The following is a 12,523-nucleotide window of genomic DNA, read 5'->3' as shown; positions in this document are numbered from 1 at the left end:
CAAAAAAAAATTCGCCAAAAATTCCGCGGAGGCAGTCGTTTTGAAAAAAGGTGGAACGATTTTTTCGGTCGCAGAAATTACAGATTTGATCAAATTAAGTTCTGCAAAGTTCTAGGATCATCTAGACATTCTTACAAATTACTGGGAACAAGAATCGTCCCGATTGGTTGAGCAATCCCCGAGAACCAGCGAGTTGAAGTTACCGTTCCAACTTTTTTGGGAGGCTTGGGCGTCCGTGTAAGTTGGACATGCGTTGGGCGTTCCAGTGTTAAAAAAAATTAACGGTCTTCAAAAAGGTAATAATCTGCAGAAAATTATTTATCATTTGTGAGCAGATTTTACAAATGGTTATAAATATCTAAAAATTATATAACTTTAAAAAAAATATGAAAGGAAGGTTGTGAACTTTTGTTGTTTTTGCAATGAGTTGCATTTAAAAACACCTTATAAAGGTCAATTTTAATACAAACTTGTTACGTTTATAAACGGTTTAATTAAACTTAAATGAGAATGATACCGAAAAGTTAAATTTAAAGCTTTCATTTGAGTGTTGAAAAGTAGAACATCTAGCCATTGTTCCAAAGTTTTTTTTTTTAAAATTCTATGTTTTAGGTACTTGTCTGCGCCGAGACACCTCCTCGACAGCCAGGGTTGTCCTCAGTAGGACAGGGGCTGCGTGGTGCGAGGTCTGTCGCCGTTTTCACACCAGCTCAAACTGTCAAAATTGCACCAGCGTTTCAAGGCTTTGAAGGCTGATGGTACGCCAGATTTTCGAATCAATTTTTTTCAAGAAGTTTTTTTTTATTATCAGAGCCTCTGATTCAGAGGTTTTTATGAACGTTGATGATTTTAAGACGGTTGTGAGCAAGTTGTGAGTCATCAGTTTTTTTTAATTTCAAATTTTTAGAACTGTTTGTATGTACTGTTTCTATTTACAATCTGTAGCTTTGTGAAAATCCGTTTGATAATTACTTGAACAATTAAATTGTTTGAATAATTGTTTTATTTTAAATTTGTAAAAATGTCAGTTTCAAGATGATTCCGATCGGCTTGAAATGTGGTTTGTGTTTGTAAAGTTTGTAGTTAATAAGAAATGTGAGGAAAAATATCATCTATGCAAAATGAATTTATACTCGAAGAAACATAAATTTCCTTATATGAATTTGGATTACGCATTACGTATTTAGCATATGTACCTTGATTATAACTGACAGCTCGCACGGCTCGCACCACTTAGGACAGGGGAGTGGACTGTAAGACTCCGTTTGGGGTGCTTGGTCTGGATGAAGAAAAAGAGTCCTGGTCGTCGGTTCTGGGTGATGTTTATTCGTGTGCCCTTTAGCCGGGGCTGGGTGATACTGGATGGGGATTACAATTCTGATCGCCTTCTTATAAGCGAGGGCACGAGGATTTATGTGATCTACCACAATAGAGAGTCCAAAATGACTTCTAAACAGCACAATAGAACAATTTTTCGGCCTTGTACAAAGAACTGGATATTCGAGAGTGCCTCCAAGGTCAACAAGTTTTGTGATCGTGTAAGAAGCTATATTTGGGGTAAAAAGCTAATTGCGGACGCAACAGTACTAATGAACTTTTTTGCCGTTTTGTACAACAAAATTTTATCAATATTGAAAATATTGAAGCGAGTCCAAACATACTTAAGATATTTATTGACACAGGGGACCGTGTCGCTAATTGCAGTTATATGCATTGTTAGGGCAAATTTTAATGGGCAACATAAATTTCAAAAAAATAATTGCGGCTACTTATAGGTTTTATAGTTTTTACAGTGAGACCGTTGCAAATACTTTTCAAAGTTTTTGTCCCCCCCCCCCCCCCTTCAAAATTGGTCTGAAAAATCAGGGGGCAAAAAAATAATTTTTCCAAAAAACTTCAAAATTTCCATGAACATAGAAGTCTAATCAACTGAAAACAATCTAAAATGCATTTTTCTGCATTGATAATCATATTTAGCATGTTTGGGCTTGTTTAAAAATGTTTTGAGTTTTTATGACATTCCAATGTACAGCACCGCAAAAAAAAAATATTTTTTCACAAAAAAAAATAATTTTCGCCAATACTTAGATATTTTGCAAACTAGTTATGACAAAACAACTGGACAGGTGTTAAATGCAATTTAAAACACTTTTTTTCATTAAAATGTTAAAACCATGGCTCGTAATTTCAATTTTTATACTTTTTTTTATTTTTTTGCCCCCCCCCCCCCCTCGACTTTGGTCAGAGTCGAGGGACATAAACTTCAAAAAAAAAATTGCAGCGGCCTGACTATTTTTAAAGAAACAAAATACAAATTTCAAACTACTTAAGAATTCTTCAAGAAATGCACTTCTACCGTTGCGCTCAAAGTCACCGCGCAAATCTGCGCAGATCAAAATTGTTTGCCAAGCATAGCTCTGTCGTCAGCAGCTGGAGTCATGTAGCTTTCAGCAAAATGACGCGAGATGACACCGATCCGCAGAAGACGCGGTGATCCTAATATGCGCGGACAGTTATGAGGAGTGGTGCAGAGAGTGTTGCCGGGCAGTCGAGAAATGTCTCTCTCTTATTAGGTAGTTATATTTCTGGTTTCTTCTTGCTGCCAGAAGGGACTTCGGACTGGTGGTTTGGTTTGCGGTAGCTAATCGCTGACCATCACCGTGCCGTGTTGTGCACGTTTAAATGCACGCGATGACAGTTTTGTGACTGGAAATGGGCAGGAGGGAAACTGGAGCTCTCATTGCTGACCGGGTTGATGGGCCGGGAGGGATTGGAAAGTTTGCTGATTGGTTCCTGGAAGGAGTTGATGAGTTAATTTGCTTCTTGTTGAAATTTTATCAATTTTAGAAGAAGTTCGGATAGTTTGGACGAAAAAACAAACAATGTTGTATTTATTACTCCAACTTTCAACGTTTATTTATCGTAATCTGCATCATTCCATTCCTGGACTCCATTCCGTATATATAACCTAAACTCAGAACGTTCATTGTACACTAAATTAAACCTAGCGTATGAGTTTGCAGAGTAAAAGAGGGTTCCTCAAGTGTTATGTATTTTCTCGTAATCATCATATTTCAAATGATTCACTGCAACTGGGCTTTTTGAGCAAACTTTTATAGTCTTTACGCAACTGAAGCTGCCTCTGAAGTGTTGCAGCTGTCTCAACTGGGAAATGTGACGATTGTTGGGATTCAAATGGTGCTTTGAATTGTGTTTTTTTTTTCTGGTTGTGGTGTTTATATCTTTTTTTTCTTATGACGTTTAACAATTGATTTTATCTATGCTGCCTTCTGTTCTTATTGATTGGTTAAACTAAGTTTTTTTCCTCCTAATGTCATCTTTAAATAGTCGAAGATATGTCGTGTGATTCGAAAGTATCAAAATAAAGCCTAAATATGACCATTGCAAACCTATCTTCGTCCGTAACATTCACAATGTTGTGCTACATTTTTCTAAACATCAATCAACATGCATTCATAAGTTTAATGAGGAGTTCGTGCGCGTAATATTTTCTGTCGAAATAATCTTCTAAGTCTAAATAAATTTTCTTAAGCATACACAACAATTATGTTTTTCGCAATTTCCACTATGTGTGTGTGTGTATTTACAGTATGATATTTAAAGTTGCTAAACAATCCTACGCGTGGCAAATTCATTTTTGGACTTGTTGAAACCTAGAAAGCAAGAAAGTGCTCAAAACAAGTAAATACAATGAGACAATGAGACTAAAAAGGAGATCACAAAAACGGAGGTTGTTCTCGTAACTGTTTACGTTTCTTTAGAGATAAAACTTCCCTAGTCAGTTCCTCTTTTTCTTTCGCTAGGGGTCAGTAATTTATTAATCCTCTCGCTGTTTTTTTCTTCATAGTTTGGCATTCCTTACTCACTAAACTGGTATTTTAATCGGGTTCTGCTCTACGTTCAATAAATGCTTCCATTTTGGGTATTTATTGGTTTTTTTTTGTTTTCAATAGATGATTAAAGTTTCCATCGACTTTAACTCTCTGCTTGTCAGCAAGTTGGGTGAATTTAAAAGTATTATATGTTGTCTTCTTAGATCAAAAGCAATGTCATTTGCTTGTGGCGCCTTTAAGCTCTCTTGTTTGCCTGTGTGCTCCTTGCTCGAATTTTAACACTTTATTTCACTTTTTTAGAAGCACCATTCGAGATTATTTAAAAAAATTGTCGTAAAACCATCAACTAAAGCGTGGAACTAAATGTTGAAAATTTAGAGTCTGTCTCTTTTTTCTTTAAATAGGGGGAAAAGTAATTCTTGTTGTTTACTTTTCCGTCTTCGAGCGTGTTTTGATGACCTTTTCCGCCTTTTTGGAACGAGGTAATGTGGTGCAGCTAGCAGACATTTTATCCTGGAAAGTTGAAAATTTCTTGCGATTAAATTTTATTTTCAATTGCAAGCATTAAAAGTTAGTAAACGAATGATCAAAGTGTTAGCAAACGTTTCTCAAACTAAATTGTTCTTTCATGGACAGTTTAGAAGCAAACACTTTTTTAAATTCAAGCGGATAAAACATTTTAACGAAATCAGCTAAACACGAAATAAAAATTGAGAGAGGAAACTTTTCATTTCAATGAAAAATATGAGATTATTCACAAAATGTCGAACGAAATGGTATGAAACGGAAGAACAAAACATTTTCCAGCAAAACTACAAACTAATCAATACAAAATGCAACTAATCTATTTTCGTACTTGCAAACTAGTCAATCCACTTGAAAAAGATTTTTGTCTTTTTGTCTTTTTGTCTTTTTTGATTTTTTTTTGTCTTTTTTGTCTTTTTTGTCTTTTTTGTCTTTTTGTCTTTTTTGTCTTTTTTGTCTTTTTTGTCTTTTTTGTCTTTTTGTCTTTTTTGTCTTTTTTGTCTTTTTTGTCTTTTTTGTCTTTTTTGTCTTTTTTGTCTTTTTTGTCTTTTTTGTCTTTTTTGTCTTTTTTGTCTTTTTTGTCTTTTTTGTCTTTTTTGTCTTTTTTGTCTTTTTTGTCTTTTTTGTCTTTTTTGTCTTTTTTGTCTTTTTTGTATTTTTTGTCTTTTTTGTCTTTTTTGTCTTTTTTGTCTTTTTTGTCTTTTTTGTCTTTTTTGTCTTTTTTGTCTTTTTTGTCTCTTTTTTGGTTTTTAGTTTATAGTTTTTAGTTTTTAGTTTTTAGTTTTTAGTTTTTAGTTTTTAGTTTTTAGTTTTTAGTTTTTAGTTTTTAGTTTTTAGTTTTTAGTTTTTAGTTTTTAGTTTTTAGTTTTTAGTTTTTAGTTTTTTGTTTTTAGTTTTTAGTTTTTAGTTTTTTGTTTTTAGTTTTTAGTTTTTAGTTTTTAGTTTTTAGTTTTTAGTTTTTAGTTTTTAGTTTTTTGTTTTTTGTTTTTTGTTTTTTGTTTTTAGTTTTTAGTTTTTAGTTTTTAGTTTTTAGTTTTTAGTTTTTAGTTTTTAGTTTTTAGTTTTTAGTTTTTAGTTTTTAGTTTTTAGTTTTTAGTTTTTAGTTTTTAGTTTTTAGTTTTTAGTTTTTAGTTTTTAGTTTTTAGTTTTTAGTTTTTAGTTTTTAGTTTTTAGTTTTTAGTTTTTAGTTTTTAGTTTTTAGTTTTTAGTTTTTAGTTTTTAGTTTTTAGTTTTTAGTTTTTAGTTTTTAGTTTTTAGTTTTTAGTTTTTAGTTTTTAGTTTTTAGTTTTTAGTTTTTAGTTTTTAGTTTTTAGTTTTTAGTTTTTAGTTTTTAGTTTTTAGTTTTTAGTTTTTAGATTTTAGTTTTTAGTTTTTAGTTTTTAGTTTTTAGTTTTTAGTTTTTAGTTTTTAGTTTTTAGTTTTTAGTTTTTAGTTTTTAGTTTTTAGTTTTTAGTTTTTAGTTTTTAGTTTTTAGTTTTTAGTTTTTAGTTTTTAGTTTTTTTTAGACTCCATAATTTGCAAAATCTTTAATTAAGAAAAACCTTTTCACAATTTAACTATAATTTTTTGAAAGTACGAAAACAGATTGAAAAAAACAAACACAAAACAAAACAAATCAAAATATTACGTACAACTGAAGCACAATTCTCCCAAAAGTCGATTTTGTGTGTGCACTATTTTATGTGACATGCCCGACAATGGTTCAGAGGGACTCAAAGCAAGGGGAAGAAAGCTCAGATCTCCGTCTCCCGGGGTAGGGTGGGATCTTCGGCTGGCCGTTTCGGGCCAGATCCGGAGGCGGAGGACGGACTGTCGTGCTTGAACATTCCCGTGATGGAACTCATCAGCTTTTTGGACTTTGGTTTTTGAGAAGATTCTGGGAGGGCGGGCGATTTCTTGGGAACCGGTGGTGGAGGAACGGCTGGTTTGTGGACTCGTTCCGGCGGTTTTGGAACTGCTGAAGGAGCTGGCACGGTAGGTTCCGGAGTTGTAGCTGGAGTCGGAACGGGAGGTGCTTTGCGTTTACCGTGAGAAAGAGCCTTCTTGGGGTAAGACTCATCGTGGTGGCTGCTGGCTTCGGAAGTGGCCAAGGAAGAGGTTGACGAAGTAAGGTTGGAAACTGAGACATTCAACTGGTTGAGGTTGTCCGATGGAGATTGAGAAGCTTCCGGAGTTGGAAGATCTGTGATGATGTCTTGCTTATTGTTAGATTCTGTTGAAGTATTGCTTTCCATGACAATCTCTGGGACGGATTCAGGAATCATCGCAACCGATTCCGGAACAGTTTCCGGAGTATCTTTATCGTCCATGAAAGGAATTGATTCCTCGACAGAAGCTTCCTGTTTCTCCTCAACAATAGCCTCAATCACTGATGGAACTTCACTGACTTCATCAACTACTGCTTCAGCAACTTCCTCATCAGCCTCAACCTCCAAGAACTCGTCTTCTCCGCTCGAAACGGAAATCGTATCCCGGAACTCATCTTCAACAAAGCTCCTCTCGGACTGTTCCTGCTCCTCCGGAACCGGCGTCATCATCGGCGGAGTCTCTATCCGGAATTCCTCCTTCTCGTCAAGCAGGCCTTTGTCTAAAAAAGGACCCTCAACGACCGGTTCCGGACTTGCGCTGACTTGCACTTGCTCAACCTTCGGAATTTCCGTACTCGCCGGATCAACCTCCACCGCCGTCTTTTGCGACTCCATCCACCGTAGAAACTGTTCGTACTTTTGATCCATTTCCGGTGGAATCGTCGCACCCGCCCCCGACGGAGACTGAGCGTAAACCGGGGCACTGTGCCGCGGTTCGGGGACAAAGGCCGGAGCCTGGGTTATGGCTGGGAGAGGACTCGGGGGAAGTTCGTACAGCATGGCGGACGGAGCGGGGGAATACTGGGCGGAGGAACCATTGCCGTAGAAGCGGTCCACGTCGCGGCCGTCATAGAACACTTCGTCGACGTCGTCGTCATCCTTTTTTTCGAGTTTTCGGAGGAGGGAGTGAAATAAAATAACGAAAAAAAATAAGACCGTTGGTGCAAGAGAGAACTAAACTGTGAGACTATCTATTTGCGCGGTGTATTTACAGGAATGGTTTAGGCTTGATACGGAATTAAACTTATATTTTATTGGCAGCGATTTTGGACAGAAAAGAAACGATTGCATGCATCAGATACCTATTTCTAGGAATAGAATTGAATCCCCTGTTCAGCGAGGTCCTTCTTAGTAGTGGGGACGAGTTCCGTAAGGCAAATAAGGTTGGTTCATTCTTCGAGGGGAGGGTTCACTTTGGCGGATCAAAGGATTGGGCTTATAATGGAAAACAATGAATAAATTAAAAGTTAATAACTTAAATAGAAGGAATTTTGCAAAAATTATAAAGCATCTATGAAACCTTATGATAAATCTATAATACTTCCAAAAAGTTTCATTAACTACGGGTTTTTTTGTTAATAGAACCTTTCGAAAAAGTGTTATAAAATATTATTTAAAAGCCATATTGTTTTATTTAAGCTTTGGAAGCCTAAAATTGTATTAAATCAAAGTAATGTTTACAAATAGTTTTCTATACAAACATCTGTGCAATGCTGCTCACCTCCTAACATTTTTTTTTAAATTCGGAAATGACGTGATTCTTACGACTTTAAATCCATTTTTCTATTTAGGATTTCCCAAAAAAAAACACGTTGTATCGGATACATTCGGGCTCACCTGAATTTATAAAGTTTTTGGCTCAGGAAAAAATGTTCTCATACAAAGAAAAATTCCCAAAAATCTTTTAGAACTCGCGATTTGTGATTTTCAGAAAAATTTACGGTTTTTATAGAAATTAAAATATAGAAATGGTGTGTCCATTTGAAATGCATGTAAATTGCTGCAATGAAAACTGTGAAAAAGGTTTCGAAATACAGTCGACTCTCTGGTTGTCAATATCCAAGGGACCGTCGAGAAAGAGAATCATCAGGTCACAGAACGATGCAAAATGAAGACTCGATTGAAAATATTTTTTTTCTTGATACCCAGCTGTGGGAGAGAATCATGGCAACGTCCATCAAACAAAAACAAACTAAACACCCTTCAAAGCTCCTTTTTGCCAAGAAAAATGTCTTTGCAAGCCATGAGAAAGTAAAATTATTGACAACCGGAAGAGATTTCTAAGGCAAATAGAATCCAAGGGACCGTCGAGGAAGAGATCCTTCAAACAAGGGAAAATATCGAGGAATGAAGATAATTAAAGTATGCAGATTGAAGGGACTGCAGAATTCATCGATAGATGGAGAATTATTGATATCGAGAAGATCGACAGCCAGAGAGTCGACTGAAACTGACAGCCAGAGAGTAGCTGAAACGAAACGAAAAAAAAGGGTTCATGGGAAATGTTGAAAATCACGCAATTTAATATTACTAAAATTAAAGTATATCTTGGCCTTGAAGTGATAGAAACAAATTTTCGAAAAGCAAACATGTTCAGCGCGAAATTTTCCACAAGATTATGCTATTGATTTTTGTTGCTAGTTTTTAGAGAAATTACGACTTGCTTGATCAGTATATCGAAGCCTCTCTTATGCTAAATAGATAGGAAAACCAACAAGTTTAGTACAATAGAGCACAGAGGCATCGATACAGTGAAGTGATAAACCGGGCAATTCGAACTAATATTTGAATGTGTTTATTTTCCATAAAACAGGCATTTTTTTTGCATAAATCGCAAAGCGCTAGTTCTAAAAGATTTTTGGGAACATCCTGAGTCAAAAACCTATCGAAATCCTAGTGAGCCCGAAGATTTCCGCAACATCGTGTATTTTTGGGACACCCTACTCTGATGGAGAAAATTTTGACAAAAGTTTGAGATGGCTCTTTTGGGCAACAATATATTGCCAATTCAATATATAAATTTGAATTGCCTTAAAGTATTAAAAAGTGGTGTCAATATTGAATTAACCATTACTTTCCTTTAAAAAAATGAAACGAATACTTAAAATAATTTAAAATCCTATTCTTGAAAAAAGTCTGCAACACAGTTGTTTTACAGAATTTTGCCAATGTTTTCGAGGTAAATATTTAAATTATTATTTTTTTAATTCGGATGAAACTTTGTTTATACATTTATTATCTCTGAAAAAAAGAAGCCATTTTGCATCATTTGTTTTTCATTAATATTATATTGGTTACGTCTTCTGCCTCACAAGCAGAAGGTTCAGGGATCAAATCCCGGTCGGTACCTTTGAAATTTGGAATCAGGAATTGGAACAAAAACGAAACTGAACCAGGTGGGATTTGAACTCACACCTCTGGATTGATGGTCTGGGACTCTAACCAGTCGGCCATCTGAAGGTTATTAAACATGTTGTATTCTTCTCATATTAAATACGCTCTGATCCCTGATTTGCCTGAAGGGATTGGGAGTCTTAAGATAGATCAAGGATCCGTCTGGTGCTTGCTTCTATGTTAAGGCGGGGCCGGACAATGCCCAACGACCTTGGAATTGGGCCGCTAGGATCTCTGCCATTCTGAAATGGGTCGTTGGAAGCAGCGCGAGGGCTATCACCACCTAATACCCGGGACTGAGATAAGTTGTATCAGCATTCGGCATATACAAAGTCTGATACAAATTATACTTTCCCATAATTTCGCTACCGGTTAGCGGGTATTGGATTGGACCACACACACACACACACATTTGTTTTTCATTAATATTAAGGGGCTTTCCATAGAAAATGGTCATGTGAATATTCGAGAACTGTATTTTTAAAAGGGATTTTTTCGTTGATTTGGTGCCTTCAGCAATGTTTACGGTTATAATGGAATTTAGAAAAAAAACTACATAGAACAAATACCTTTTCTACTTTGTTTGAATAGATTTTTTTTTTCAAAAACCGTAATTATTTCAAATTAATATATATATTTGATTTCACACCAAAATATGCCATTTTATACATACTTTGTTTTGTTAAATTCTAATCATTATCTGCAACTTTTCCAAAAACACAAAATCAATCAGAAAATCTCTTCTCAAGATACTGGTTTTCGAATATTCATATGCCTACCAACACCCCTTCCCCCCGTCAAAGTCGGCCTGAATAATCAGGGGGCAATAATTTTTTTTTTTTTTTTCGAAAAACTTCAAAATTTTAATGAAAATTCAAGTATTATCAACCGAAAATCAGTTAAATTGCATTTTCCTGCGTTTATAATCATATTAGCATGTTTGAACTCTTTTGAAAACATTCTAAATTTTCATGAAATATCAGGGTACAGTCCCACAAACAGTTTTTTTTTCGCGAAAAAAAATGTTCCGTCAATACATCGATATTTTGAAAATTAATTAATAGAAAGCGACAGGATGCGTGTAAAAAAAAATTAAAAAACTTCTTTTATCCAAGTGTTGAAACCTAGCCATGTTATTTAAATTTTTATATTTTTTGAATTATGCAACATCTTGTAATTTGTAAAAGCTTACCAAAAATTTAATAGTTTATTTTTTTACCATAATAACGTTATTTCTATTGCTAAAAAAATGGCAAGAGCTATTCCCAGATCCGAATGCGTGAGCTGCACAAAAGGGCGTTCTTAACTCAATTTGGCCCAAAATGCACGAACGATAAGTTAGCACGACAGCGACGAGATATTAAGTTTATGCAAATTGACAGAAGAGATTATAAATTCAATAAGAATTGAAGGGAATGAAATCAAATAGATTTTTTTATATTATATTTTTTAAATACATTTTAAAAACCTTGGTGTCAAAAAGTTGAAAGAATGTATACTTCCGTATGAATTTGGGAAACGAGACACACTTTTTTACGGGAAATCACGGGATTTTTTTCTCGGAACGGTAAATTGGATGGTCTAGCAATATGGCTTCTTTTGGCATGAAGATTGCATGGAAACTGTTCTAAATTGTAATATTTTTGTTTCATAGAAACAACATTTAAACTATTTAAACTATTTATTTTTCAACTTAGAGGTTGAACTATGCAACAACAATCTTTTTAAACGTCTCTTCGATGTAACTTATAATATCTGTTTAAGACATTTTCTTTACATTCAGCATACAAGAAAAGCTGTTTATAGATAATTTTCCATATTATCAAATGTGGATAATTGTAAATAAAACGGGATAACAAAATTTTACTGATTATCAATTTCTAACCGCATCAAGCCAAAACCATTAGAACTAAATCGCAAATGTTCTAGAACCAAATTCCAAACTAGAAGAAACTGTAATATAACATAGTCAAACTAGTATCAGCTTACCTCACGTGTCTTGGACTTAACCCTGGGCCTAACGGCGGCCGTGTTGCTCATCGAGGCCGTTCGACTGAGCCCGGGTTCGGCACTCGAGTATCCGGAACTGATATCGTCGGACGATCGAATATAGCTAAAATCAAGATACAAAAAAAAACGTTTATTAAATAATTTCTCGGCAAGAGTGGGGAAAGACCTACTTATACGGTGGTGGTGCGTTGCGGTGTGGTGTCCCAGCCAACTCCACCTCTGGGAAGTACATTTCGACGAGGCGCCCACCGGAGGAGGACCGGGCACTCTTGGAGCGCAGCACGCGCGGCTGGTGGCCACCCATGCCGATGCCCATGCCTCCCGCGCACATTTCGTCGACCTCGTCCTGGGTGCGCTGCGTATCCGGTTCCGAGAGGTCGCTCAGGCTGTAGCTTTTGCGCAGCGTCTGCACCAAACCGCCACCACCCTATTCGTACAAGGCAGAAGGGGCAAGGGGGGGCACGTGGACAAAGGGGCACACGTGAGCATGACAGTGGACGCAATTGAAAGAAAATAAAAAGAAAACGTAGAACATGATCTTTGAAGAAACACTACTGCAAAATATAGTGGACGGTGTCTGTCACATTGAGCAATTGACTTTTTCTGAATGTTTTTTTGAATTTAATACCACCACAAATTCATAACCAAATTATTATTGTTCAAATATCACAATTAGCTCAAGGTGGAATTTAATGAACAAAAAAATCGTTATGATCGGTGTGTGGTAGTGAGTGATGAAGATAGATAGGAAACATGATTTAGTGAAAAAATAACATTAAAAAATAAGTAATACATACCATCCAAATTAGAAAAGAAAGAGAAACAGTCAGTGGTCACAACAAAAAACTGCAATGAATGTGCTATTTGTGGTGG

At 35.6% G+C, this 12,523-nt stretch overlaps 1 protein-coding gene across 4 annotated transcripts in view; it reads right to left on the bottom strand.

Annotated features, from left to right (window-relative positions):
• Positions 1 to 3,145: 3,145 nt before the first annotated feature.
• Positions 3,146 to 12,523, bottom strand: part of LOC120421685 (receptor expression-enhancing protein 1) — a 49,419-nt gene continuing 40,041 nt past the window's right edge. The window contains exons 5-8 of one of the 4 annotated variants that reach the window (XM_039584915.2): positions 11,821 to 12,077; positions 11,630 to 11,753; positions 6,011 to 7,345; positions 3,146 to 4,367 (exon numbers count right to left, since the gene is read on the bottom strand). In XM_039584915.2, coding sequence (XP_039440849.1) covers positions 6,113 to 7,345; positions 11,630 to 11,753; positions 11,821 to 12,077 — 1,614 coding nt within the window. In that variant the 3' untranslated portion in view covers positions 3,146 to 4,367; positions 6,011 to 6,112. Of the gene's footprint in view, positions 4,368 to 6,010; positions 7,346 to 7,548; positions 7,682 to 11,629; positions 11,754 to 11,820; positions 12,078 to 12,523 lie in introns of all 4 variants that reach the window. The other 3 variants (XM_039584921.2, XM_039584920.2, XM_039584916.2) reach the window with 3 other exon arrangements.

The sequence above is a fragment of the Culex pipiens genome, chromosome 2, assembly GCF_016801865.2.
Source record: "Culex pipiens pallens isolate TS chromosome 2, TS_CPP_V2, whole genome shotgun sequence".
In the NCBI taxonomy this organism is placed as follows: domain Eukaryota; kingdom Metazoa; phylum Arthropoda; class Insecta; order Diptera; family Culicidae; genus Culex; species Culex pipiens.
This window is presented reverse-complemented; position numbering and strand designations above follow the sequence as displayed.